This window comes from Hemitrygon akajei, unplaced genomic scaffold (assembly GCF_048418815.1).
Source record: "Hemitrygon akajei unplaced genomic scaffold, sHemAka1.3 Scf000116, whole genome shotgun sequence".
In the NCBI taxonomy this organism is placed as follows: Eukaryota; Metazoa; Chordata; class Chondrichthyes; order Myliobatiformes; family Dasyatidae; genus Hemitrygon; species Hemitrygon akajei.
In genome coordinates this window covers 2,090,557-2,104,022 of record NW_027332002.1, presented here as the reverse complement: position 1 = coordinate 2,104,022, position 13,466 = coordinate 2,090,557, and the positions used below count along the sequence as shown (strand labels likewise).

At 42.6% G+C, this 13,466-nt stretch overlaps 1 protein-coding gene across 1 annotated transcript in view; it reads right to left on the bottom strand.

Annotated features, from left to right (window-relative positions):
- The window catches only part of LOC140723517 (NACHT, LRR and PYD domains-containing protein 3-like), a 50,850-nt gene that overhangs the window by 5,649 nt on the left and 31,735 nt on the right, over positions 1 to 13,466 (bottom strand). The window contains exons 3-6 of the mRNA XM_073038082.1: positions 11,117 to 11,404; positions 10,543 to 10,709; positions 6,999 to 7,170; positions 6,831 to 6,896 (exon numbers count right to left, since the gene is read on the bottom strand). Coding sequence (XP_072894183.1) covers positions 6,831 to 6,896; positions 6,999 to 7,170; positions 10,543 to 10,709; positions 11,117 to 11,404 — 693 coding nt within the window. The remainder of the gene's footprint in view (positions 1 to 6,830; positions 6,897 to 6,998; positions 7,171 to 10,542; positions 10,710 to 11,116; positions 11,405 to 13,466) is intronic.

Sequence of the window (13,466 nt, the reverse complement as noted above, 5' to 3'; positions counted from 1 at the left end):
GGACTTAAGAACTTTTTAAAAGCTATTATTAATGCTTTTTGAGATAGTGGTTTAGATGCATATCATATTTTTTACTGAGTTAAGTATTGTATGTAATTAGTTTTGCTACAACAAGTGTATGGGACATTGGAAAAAAGTTGAATTTCCCCATGGGGATGAATAAAGTATCTATCTATCCATCTATCTATCTATCTAGAAGTCTGTGACAACGACTTCAGTCGACTTTTACCACTGACAACATATTGTCTTTTATTTTCTAGTTTGCACTTTATATCATTGTGATGCGGTTGGAACGACATCTTCTGGCTGAAAGGTGCTTTATAAATAAGTTGTTGTTATTGTTGTTGTTGTTGTTGTTATTATTATTATTATCATCATCATATTCATCATCACCATCTTAGCCTAAACTGCTAAAACGAGGTACGGACGTGGCCAAGCACACTCATGTCTGAATAGGTAAGACATTTCGGACCATTCTCGTGGTGTATAGCATTGTGGGTTTTCGAAGATTAACACAGCTATTGCCGTGTGGGCCTAATTTATTAATACTATTGTGCAAAGTCTTTGCGATGATACTAGTTATCGATATTACGATTGGGATAATGAATACCCTATTCGTGTTCCATAGTATTTCATTTTCCCGTTTTAATTCAGCTTATATCTGGTCTTTTAAAATAATTTATTTCTGTAAGTTATGTGTGTTTGGAACGGCTATATGCATTTAAAAAGTTGTTTTTGCTGGTTTTTCCTGTAAAATTATATCCGAACGGTCATTATGGATTACCGCATCTGTATTAATGTATTGGTCACAATATGATATAAAGTACTCTAACTCTAAAAGTGGAGCAGGCTTGTACTAGAAGGAAGTTATGGCGTTTTTCATCAGTTGTAGTTTAAGCAAAATTTTTCTGAATGTTTTCTACCACTTTATTGTGCTTGTGCCAGTACTGAGATCCAGTTAAGCTAATGCAGGATCCTGTAACGTGTTGGATTGTTTCTGGTTTCTCTTGTAATTTTCAGCATTTATCGTGTTGAACGTATTAGTCGTTTATTCTGTATTATTGATAACTACATGTGTTAACAACCTTCTCCTGTATTGTTACAATGATCTCTTCTGTTTCTGGGAAGAGGTCTCCAACTCTGAGCCAGGGGCTCGACCCTTCCTTATCAACATCTAGTCAGCTCAGATCGTGTGGATGTCTTCCATGGGGAGTCAGACTCTTCTACTGGTTAACGTTTTCTACTATTCTGATGGTTCCTCCATTTTTATGGGTTATGCTTTCATTTCCGTTCAGTGAGGAGTCCCCTTATCAGATTTGCATATGCTTGTATGGAGTGCTGAATCCTGCTTGCGTTATGAAAATATATCCTTAGAGCGAATTGTGGATTTCAGAAAAGGCAAAATGAGGAAACACAACACACCAATGCACCTAGAGGGATCAGAAGTGGAAAGAGTGAGCAATTTCAAGTTCCTGGCTGTCAGTATCTCCGAGTATCTAACCTGGATCCAATACATCGATGCAGCTACAATGAAGGCACAACAGTGGCTATATTTCATCAGGAGTTTCCAAAATCACTCGAATATTTCTACAGATATAACTTGCAGAGCATTGTAACTGGCTGCATCACCGTCTGATTCATGGGGACTATGTACAGGATCGGAGTAAGGCTCAGTTTCTGAATGAACATTGAACCCATCAATAATGCCTCACTAATCTCTTTTTTTTAATTTCTATTTCTGCAGAACTTATTTAATTTACTATTTCATATAATCACACAGGCATACATAGCTATACCTGATTAGATTCCAAGCCCTGAAGTCATTTTGCTGCTCAGCCAGTTCTGCAGGACAGGCCACGTGCCTGGCATGTACTACTCCGGGTTACCGAAAGCAGTACTCTACGGAGAACTCTCTCAGGGCAAGAGAGATCGTGGTGCCCCGCGCAAAAGGTGCAAAGACCAACTAAAGCAGCAGTCATCTCAGGAAAATGTGGAGGTTAACGAGTGGCAGCCGCTGATCCACGGCAAAGCCAAGAATTTTGCGAAAACCAGAAGAGCGACTGCTGAAGAGAAAACGGAGACATAAGAATGATCCAACTACCCAAGCGCCCATATCCCAGCTGTGGGGGAAGAGAAAAGGATATAGAGTACGTTTCATGGTCATGAATGCTTGAAGGAACCCTGGAATGTGCATGCCCTCAAATCATTTTGTTTTCCGGAACTGGAATACCTGGTGCTGCTGTGTAGAACTTTCGGGCTGCCGAGGGAGTTCACGGTTGTTATTATCACAGCTGTCTAATAACAACATCCCCCAGCTGTGCGTTAGTATCACAGGGGGTGATGTTTTCCACCAGAAATAGGTCAGGTCTACCCAGATCAGCAGCCCTGGATCAACAGTTCCGTGTGAACAGTACTTAATGTTAAGTACTTAACAGACAGCTTACATTACCGGTAATCAGGAGTTCAGGAAATGCAGCTCCGAACTGTGGAATGTCTTCAAGGCAGTGAAACAAGCATTCAGTGATAAAATCGAGGCATAACACTCCACCAACAACACACACAGCTTATGGTAATGCCTGTACACCATTGCAAACGTCAAAGCTAAGCACAGTGGTACTGCCAACATTGCTGCATCGGTCCCAGATGGGCTTTTTTACGCTCGGTTCGATATCGCCAACGCTGAACCCCCGAGGAGAGCCGACAAAGCAACCTGCACCTCATCATCTCTGCGGCTAAAGTACGCAGGTGATTCCAACGACTTGGCATTCGCAAGCCTAGGGGACCAAACGGCATCGCAGGGCGGTTGATCAGGATTTGCGCGGCACAGCTGGCAAGTGTGTTTACGAATATTTTTAATCTCTCCCTCTCCAAGTGTAGAGTGCCCTTCAGCTTCAAATCATCCACCATTGTCCCTGTACCTAAAACGACTAAGGCCACATGTCTGAACGTCTGGCGTCCTGTCGCACTCACCTCAATAATAAGCTCTGAGAGGCTGGTCAAGTACTACATCTGCAGCATGCTACCACCCAAACTGGACCCGTACAATTCACCTACCGACACAACAGATCGACAGATGACGCAATAGCCACAGCTCTGCACACCGTCCTTACACATCTGGAGAAGAGGGATGCTTATGTGAGTTCAGCATTCAACACGATAATTCCCTCCAGGCTTGACAAGAAGCACAGAGACCTCATCTTTCAACCTGCCTTGTGTACCTGGATGCTGGGCTTTCAGTCAGACTGTCGGCAGGTGGTAAGAGTGGGTTCCCTCACCTCCGTCTCCCTGACCCTCAACATAGGTCCCCGTCAGGGCTGTGTCTTAAACCCACTCCTTTACCTCTGTGGACCCGTGAACATGCCGCCAGCCACGGCTCCAATCTGCTAATTAAATTTGCTGATGATACTACATTGATTGGCCTTAACTCAAATAATAACGAGGCAGTCTACAGAGAAGAAGTCATCACCCGACACAGTGGTGTGCAGAAAACAACTTCTCCTCATTGTCACAAAAACAAAGGGGCTGTTTGTAATGTCGGAGAAACAGGAGGAATGGAGACTGGCTAATCCCTACTGACATCAATGGATCTGGGGCTGAGAAGGTGAGCAGCTTTAAGTTCCTCGGCATAAACATCACTGAGGATCTCATGTGATTTCTAAAAAACGGAAGTGTGGTGAAAAAGGCACAACACCACCTCTTTCACCTCAGATGGTTGAGAACGTTTGGTATAGGCCCCCAAATCCTAAAGACTTTCTACAGGGGCACAATTGTGAGCATCCTGACTGACTGCATCACTGCCTGGTAGGGGAACTGTACTTCCCTCAATCACAGGACTCTGCAGAGGGTCGTGCAACAGCCCAGTGCATCTGTAGATGTGAAGGTCCCACTATTCCAGACACTCACAGAGACAGGAGAGTAAAAAGGGCCTGAAGGATCATTCTGGACTGAAGGCACACCAAGCACAAACTGTTCCAGCTGCTACCATCCGGGAAACGGTACCGCAGTATAAAAGCCAGGACCAACAGACTCTGTGACAGCTTCTTCCACCAGGCCATCAGACTGATTAATTCATTCTGATACAATTCTATTTCTACAACTGTATACATATATACAGGCTCACCGCACACGCTTTACTTTAATTGTGTTGCTGGCGCAGAAAAATAATTTTCATGATATATGTCCGTGATATTAACACTGATTCTGAGAATTTCTATCTGACTGTTGTCTCATTTGTTTTTAGATCTGTTATGCATCACCCGCATACTGTCCTAGTTCGTGTTAATCTAAGTGCGCTCGAGTGCACATGGTGTTTTCTAAATTTTTTTTATTTCAGTTCTTGTTTTTCATTGCATACTTTCCAGATCAATTTCAGAACAGGATATTATACCAAACTAATACGTCAATACGGGCATAGGGAGTGTTCAGTACCTTTGTTATATGTTCACTTTTCAGCTCTATTTGGCAGATTTCCTTCAGCCTTGATGTAAATTCAGATTTTCTTCAGCCTTGAAGTAAATTTTGTTGAAAGATTTTCCTTTATCATACGATGATCTATTTTCTTTGCTTATTGATATCCTAATTATATGTTTCATATTCTGTTGCCTTGTATCCTGATGCTCTGTTTGATATTCTACTGGCTCAATTGCACCTTTCTTTATGTTTAATGTTCTGTACTTTTCTAGTCTAAATTTCATGCTTATATCTTTGGAATTTCGTTCCATTATTTGAATTATTTGTTTTAGCTTCACTGATGCAATAGCAAATGATTTAAAATCATCAATGTATGTCTGTGTTAAAGTATAATTCGTTTTTTTTCTGATTTGATATCTGAGATGTGTCCGTTTCAGTAAATGATGAGCGGTTTAAAGCCAGACGAAACCATAGTGGACTTAGTGAGTCACTCTGGAAAATCCCACAATTTATTTTGATAATGGAGATTGTTCCTTTGTGATTGTTAATAGGGTGATTACTGTCCACCAATGCTTTATCAGATGTTGTAGAAATTTCACAAGTATTGGATGAATCTTATATATATTTGGAACTTCTCTTAACCAGGAGAGGGAGAGAATCAAATAGCTTTTGGTAGAATCTAACACTGAAAGATGTCTTCTTTCCTAAAGGTTTGATATAGTATTACATAATCTATTATCAATTGTTCCTTAAATCCTAACTGTTTTCTTTCTGATTTTCTGTAAGTATATTGTGGTTTTCCAAATGAGTGGTTATTATTTATGAATGCACGGTGTTACAATTTTAGATATAAAATTGTCTTATTATTAAGAGCCAGTAATAACATAGTAGGTGACCATTCAATGGTCTTATAAAGGCAGAATTAAAGCTGTCCATGAAGCTGCTGCTACGCACCTTCAGCCTTTTATATTTACTGCCACATGGGAGTATGAAAGAGAGAATGTTTGAGGTTTCATCAGCAAAACTTTGCATCTTGCTAACTTGATTGAGTTCCTCCAGGAGGTGACAAAGGTGATGGATGGAGTTACCGATGGATATTGTCTACTTTGATATTAGTCGGGTGTTTGACAAGGTCCCACATGGGAGGCTCATACAGAAAATTAACCTGCTTGGGAACTGTGGTGAGTTGTCCGGTCTGGCGGAGAACCACATTGGGAGAAATTTCTTTCGCTGGCTGGTGGTGAATCTGTGAAATTATTGTCATAGAGAGCTGAGTAAGACAAGTCACAGGGTACATTTAAAATGCTGGTCTATATTCCTGATTAGGAAGAGAGTCAACATTTACAGACAGCAGGATAATGGGGTTGAGAAGAATTGCGGAGCAAATTCACCGAGACAAATGGCATAATTCTGCTCCTAATTCTTATGGTTTTAAGAAGCATCTGGAGTATTGTATTCACTTCTGATTGTCCAGCACTTGGAAGTGTTTAGCGGGTGCAGAACAGGTATCTGTTGCCTGGATTCGGTGACATGTGATACAAGTAGAGGTTTGACAAACTTGGTTTGTTTATTCTGGAGTTAAAACAGAGATCTGACAAAAGTTTATAAGACTGAGAGATAAGAGTTTGGGTAGAGAGCCTGTAGTTTGCTATCAACGTAGGATTGGTTGCTTATACCAGAGGGAATTTGGTTAAGTTGAGATGGGGGTAAATTTACAGCACTTGTGGGGAGTTTTTTCACAGGGTGGTGGGTGCCTGGAATTTGCAGCCTAGGTCGTGTCGGAAACAACAATGTTATAGATACTCCAAGATACACATGAATGTACAGGAAATGCATGGATATGGCCAATAATATGAGACAGGATACCAAAGTTTTTTTTTTCTTTCCCAGATATATGACGAGTAAAAATAGGGAGGAGGGTCAATATCGGACCGCTGAAATATGATGTTGTAGATTTAGTAATGGGTGAAAAAGAAATGCCAGACATACTCTGTGGAAGTCAAGAGCAGTTTTCCAAAATGTAACGAGCACCAGTGAACAGAATTGAATGCAGCTGCTATTGTGAAGGAGAAGGTGCTCCGGAATCTGAAACGTCTGAAGATAGAAAAGTCACCTGGACTGGATGATACAGTGTAACAGGAGCCTGTCTGGGGTGTGTGGACATTCCCAGAGCATTTGGAGCTGGAGTGAAGGGTTCCTCAGAACCAACAGCTGGATTAACACATTAACAGCTTAAACAGCTAGATTAACATCTGGAAAAAAACATTTTAGAATATTCAGGCAGCAACGAGAGACTATCTGATTTGTAACATGAAACCAGAGATCAGCGAATGATTAGTGGTGAATTTTCATTCCCAGATTCTGTCAGGTCACAGTCTAACATTTGAGATGTCATTTGAACTCTGCATTTCATCACTCACCTATCAGCTCAGTGGGTAACTCAGACAACCCTTGGGCGATGTTCATGTATTCCCGTGGATCAGGACCTGTTTAAACCAAAAAAAAAGTTCATGAAAACAGAAAGAAAATAATAATTAAAACTATTTATTTCAATGTGCCTTTGTGTTCAGAGCGTGGTTTTAACTTACCCAGCTCCTGTATTTCTCTCAATATATTGTCCAACTTCGATAACTCAGTCCTCCATGTCACAAAGGATTCCCACATCGCCCTCCGGGCCCCGGAGCCTTTCTCCATCACCAAACTGAGGAAGAGTCTGGCACTCTCTGCTCGCTTTCCCTTCTCTGTCAGTTCAGTGACTTTCTATAAAAGGGAAACAATATACTTATTGTGGAGCGGACAGACAGACATGGAGAATGCAGAGGAAAGTATCTGTTCTTGGCCCCATGCAGTCACTAGGCTGCTGCCTCACTTTACCTGGGTTCAGTCATTAACAGAGATACAGGAACTGAAGGAAATTCTAAATCAATACTGTGAAAGAGTAAGGATTTATTGACAATCTGCAGTATATTGAACATGATTGATTTACTTGTTCGTTAATGTGCAACATTACATCAAAAAGATGTGACAACAAGAACGGAAGAGAGGGGAGAGTGAGAGAGCAAAAAAGTGGATGGTGGGCATCACTGAATCGTGGCTGAAAGATCATATTTGGGTGCTTGCATCCAAGGATAAATAATTAATCGGAAGGACAGGCAGGTGGGTTAGAGGGGTGGGTTGACTCTGTTGTCATGAAAAAATGAAATGTCCTTATAAAGAGATGATATCTGATTGGACGATGTTGATATTAAGAAACTGCATATGAAAAATGATCAGACGGAACAGTAACCAGGATGTGGTCTGCAAATTCCAGTGGGAGAGAGAAGAGGCATGTAAAGAGATCAATGTTAAAATAACCATGGGGAATTTCAATATGCAGATAGCTTTGGAAAATCAGGTCGGTGCTGAATCCCAAGTGAGGGAATATATAGAATGCCTATGAGATGACTTTTGATAAAAGGCTATGGTGGGGAGCCCACTATAGGAAAGGCGGGTCTGGATTCTGTGTTGTGTATTGCACCAGAATTGATTGGGGAGCTTAAGGAAAATAAACCCTGAAGATTCACTGATCATCGAATAACAGGCACTGCAGTTTGAGAGGGAGAAAGTAACCATTAGATGCATCAGTATGACAGTGGAATAAAGGAATTACAGAGGATTGAGAAAGCAGCTGGGGGAAAAATAAATTGGAAGAGGACACTAGCAGAGGCAACAGTAAAAGCAGGAATAAATTAAGATTCAGGGAGTGATTCGGAAGGTGCAGGTGGAGCTAATTAATCCCAAAGATGAAAGATTATACCAGATGGAGGATGATCAACCGTGGCTGACGAGGAAGTCTATATATATATAGACTAACCCAAGATAAATATTAAACTGTCAGATTGTAAATTGGGCCAACTGGCTTCACTGCAGTACTTGAGGAAAGGAAACATAGAAAACCTACAACACAATACCGGCCCTACGGCCCATAGAGTTGTGCCGAACATGTCCCTGCCTTAGAAACTACTAGGCCTTATATATATTTTTTTTCCAAAATGCAACAAAAACAAAAATCTGTGATATGTTAATTCACGTGAACCTTTATTTAACTGACAAAAGTACAAAGAAAAGATTTTCATTAGTTTTAATGACCAACTTAATTGTATTTTGGAAATATATACAAATTTAGAATTTGATGGCTGCAACTCACTCAACCTATGAGGATACTAATTGTAGTAGATATGCAATTGTAAATTTTGTCCATTCTTGCTTGATATAAGACCTCAGCTGCTCAACAGTCCGTCGTCTCCGTTGTCTGATTCTCCTCTTCATGATGCGCCATACATTTTCAATAGGAGATAGATCTGGACTGGCAGCAGGCCAGTCAGGCACACGCACTCTGTGTCTACAAAGCCACGCTGTTGTAGCCCGTGCAGAATGTGGTCTGGCATTGTTCTGCTGAAATAAGGATGGACGTCCCGGGAAGAGACGTCGCCTTGATGGCAACATATGTCTCTCTAAAATCCTAATATACGCCTCAGAGTCAATGGCACCTTCACATACATGCATCTCACCCATGCCGTGGGCACTGTGACACCCCCATACCATCACAGACGCTGGCTTTTGCCCCTTTCGTTTGATAACAATCAGGGTGGTCGTTTTCATCTTTGGCACGAAGAAATCGACGCCCGTTTTTTTCCCCCGAAAACTAGCTGAAATGTGGACTCATCTGACCACAGCACACGGTTCCACAGTCTTTCGGTCCATCTGAGATGAGCTCGGGACCAGAGAACTCGCCGGCGTTTCTGCATAGAGTTAATGTATGGCTTCCTCCTTGAGTAATACCGTTTCAAGTTGCATTTCTGGATGCAGCGACGGACTGTGTTAAGTGACAATGGTTTTCCGAAGTACTCCCGAGCCCAGGGGGCTATAATTGTCACAGTAGCATGACGGTATCTAAGGCAGTGCCGTCTGAGGGCTCGAAGATCACGCACATTCAACAGTGGTTTCCGACCTTGCCCTTGACGCACTGAGATGTCTCTGAATTCTCTGAATCTTTTCACAATATTATGTATTGTAGATGTTGAAAGTCCAAAATTCTCTGCAATCTTGCGTTGGGAAATATTCCTTTTGAACTGACTAACAATTCTCTCATGAATTTTGGCACAAAGGGGTGAGCCACGACCCACCCTTGCTTGCAAAGACTGAGCCTTTGATGGACGCTACTTTTATACCCGGTCATGATACCTCACCTGCTACCAATTAGCCTGCTTAATGTGGAGTCTTCCAAACTGGTGTTACTTGAATATTCTGTGCACTTTTCAATCTTACTTCAACTCTGTCCCAACTTTTTGACTGATTAGAAAGGGTGCGGAGGAGATTTAAAAGGATGTCCTAGTTAGGAAGCATGCCTTATGAGAAGCCTTTTCTCCTTGGAATAACGGAGGATGAGAGGTGACCTGATAGAGGTGTACAAGATGATGAGAGGCATTGATTGAGTGTCCAGTCAGAGGCTTTTCCCCAGGGCTGAAATGGTCGCCACAAGAGGACACGGGTTTAAGGTGCTGGGGAGTAGGTACAGAGGAGATGTCAGGGGTAGGTTTTCTACTCAGAGAGTGGTGAGTACATGGAATGGGCTGCCGGCTATGGTGGTGGAGTCGGATACGGCATGGCTTTGTAAAAGACTTCTGGATGTGTACATGGAGCTTAGAAAAATAGAGGGCTATATGTAAGCCTAGTAATTTCTAAGGTAGGGACATGTTCGGGACAGCTGTGTGGGCCGAAGGGCCTGTATTGTGTTGTAGGTTTTCTATGTTTCCTTCCCTCAGTTTAATATTTATCTTGGGTTATTGAGCTCATGTGAGTTTGAATGACGGTCCTGATAAGACGCGAAATTAGTTTTAGACTGAATTTTTGCTCAACAGTCCAAATATGCAGCCTTATATCTCACTGATAAATACAGCAGGTGTGAGAGGAAAAGGTGACACTGATCCTGTAGTTCCTAGTACTCCCCACCTTAACAGCTGAGACCTGATCTGCCACGGACAAGTCAGAGATCAAAGTCTCCATTGTCATGTCGATCTCCTAGATCGTGCGGGAGATTAATATTGATCACTGTTCCCTCTGATACCAGCAGTTCGGTAACAATACACTCACCTCATTTTGTTCTCTACTGAAATGTCCCTCCTTCCTCAAAATCCAACCGAGTCTTTCAACCTTTTCTTCAATCGCTTGTTCCAGTCTGTCCCTGTAGAACTTTGTCAGTTGATACAGTCGATATTCACCCCCCGGTGCCAGGAGGTCAGAGATTGTAAACTCTGGCTCTGCGAATATAAAAAAGTGTATGTAGACACGAATTCAAATCTCCCTTGGCTCCAGCGCTCTCACCCAAATCAACAAAAAATAAAGTCTTGAGCCTCAGTGTTCACCTGCCTTCAGCTGGTAACCTGGATTTTGTCCAAATCTCCAACACTGGCCTTAAAACCGACCCAACAACGTTCTGGGCATTACGTTACCAGAAGGACCACATTTAAAACAAACCATCCTGGCAAATGCATTTTCCTTAATTTACATCCTGGAAATACTCTCTTCATCTGGAACATTGCATTTCTCCAATACACAAGACTGGAAATCATCAGAGCAGGTAGTACGCTTCCTGAATCACAATGAATCACATTTAACATCCTCTCTACAACATTCTGTGTCAACATCACCCTCATATTTCACTCACCCGCTCCTTGTTGGGGATTTGACAATTCCGTGTTTAATGAGCTTCCGAGCTGACAGGCAGTCGCCTCAATTGTGCTGGTTCCTGGGTCCTGATCGGTTTTTCTGACGTCATTGTCTCTGGGCTGGCTTTGCTCCTCCTCCTCTCCGGCCGGTCCGCTTTCCATTGGGACATCGCTCTCAATCTGACCCTGCGTTGGCACCTTGCTTCCCGTATCCCGATCATCTTCCCTGGATGAGCTGTCTAGTATAAACCTCTTGAGTACTTTCCGTACCGGATTTAAATTTCCACCTGAAATAAACGATGAATTTTACGTTATACCAGAGTGATGTAGAGCTGAGCAGAAGTTATTGAGTCTGGGTGGGTGCAATGGAACCGGGACTCTGGGCGACCAGATTTGGAGTGGGACAGTGCTGGTCAATGGGAGCCGTATTTTCTGCCAGGTGACCATCCCGATAAGCCCATAAGTGGCACATGCACTTCCAGAAAAAAAGAGCAGGATTGACACAGTAATAGTGACCTGTCCTATGATGTCCAATCCCCTTGGTCATAGACTGACCATTGCCTTGAGACGGATATCGTTCGGTCGCCTGGGTCGCAGATTGACTATTACCTTGAGATCTATGCCGTCCGGTCCCCTGGTTCCCACCTTATCCTCCACAAGATGATCGTCGTGTAACAACTGTGCAGGTCATTGTCAAAGTCTCGCTCAGAGAGCTCTGTGAGTAGTTGCAGTTGCTAATCTATATGATGGAGGTGATTAAGCGGAAAAGAGTGTAGTACAGAATGACCAGTTTGGTGCTGGACGAGAGTGTTGTGCTTTCTGCTATATGGTTCGGCTGGGACAGTTTTCCCTGGAAGATGGGAGCTTGAAGGGTGACCTTAAACACGTACACAAAACAATCAGGGGTGTAGATAGGCTAGATGGTCATAGTCCTTTTCCCGGGGTAGCGAAGTCTGAGACATGAAGGCAGAAGTTCAAAACGGACCGAAGGGGCATTCTTTCATGTCGTGGGAGATGGGTATAAATTACATGCAGTCAGAGGACGCAGTAAACTCAAATAAAATTATGAAGTTGAGAAGATGCGGGCAGGAAAAAGGATAGAAGAAGTCTATAAGGAAAATCTGGGAAAAGCTGTGGGAAACTGGGATAGGCTCAAAAGGCATTTGGATCAGCATGAATTCGTTGGGCTGAAGGACCTGTGTCCAGGCTGTAAACTCTGTTTTTTTTTCCACCTGGACTCACAGAGTCGAACGCAATCATAATGTCTATAGGAGACGGAGACAGTTGGTCAGTGGTTATATCGGGTTTCCCATTAGAGATACTGGGAATTTTAAATTCAGGTAGCTGATCATCTCAATAGGAAATATTGAGAACTCACGTTCACCATTTTTCCGCAGTCCGGACATGGATTCGGGTATTGAAACACAGAAGCAGACCACAAAGCTATCTACAGTGGACTGTCTTCTAATCCTCAGACATTCCCAACGCTGGCAACATTCTCAGCTCTGCTACAGAAAACGGATTTCTGAAACTCCCCTCGTCTCCTTTGTGTAGCGGCTAAGAAAACCGTGGGGTGGGGTTGAGTTGATAGCTGCCCTTCCAAAACCTGAAATGTTGTGTAATTACGCAATCTCTGAAATCCTGGAAATGCTCCAATCATCTGGTTCTGAATTTTATAAATGAAAGTTGGAGATATCTCACACATTAGGGCCTCTCTGAAGGTGAAGCAGACCCTTTTTCTTTTTCTTTTTCACACACTTTTATTCTGTAGCTATTTGAAAATACAATAAAAAATTTTAAAAAAAGACTGCTATCGCATCCCTGTCTGTGTTTCACTCACAGTCGCCTGATTCAGGACCTTCTGCTGTTTTCGCTCATTTGAGGTTTTGCGCTGGAACTGTTGGATTGATATATTACTCAGGCCTGCTTTACCAGTGGAATTAATGACCCCGTTTGATGAAACTTTTCTGTGCCCGTGTAAGTTTCTTCATCTGAACTGTTGTGCACAAACGGGACAGAAGATCCATTAAAAGATCGCAGTGATCATACCTGCGTCCATTCCGATTCTGACTGACGATTAATGATTGTCGTCTTCTTGTTCACACTTTGGTCCCGTTCAGGAAACCGCCACCTGCTGGTGATGCCCTGAATTACACAACAAGTAGATAGTGAGTCAGAGAGTACGATTGCTTTGCAAATATGTCCGTATCTCCATCCCCTACAACAGTGCTGCAGATGGTTTCACACCTTGTCTGCATGTTTGCCCAGTGATACCAGGAGCATCTACTGACAGTCACAGAGCAACAGAGCACAAATTCAGACAGTTCAGCTCAGCGAAAGAATACAACC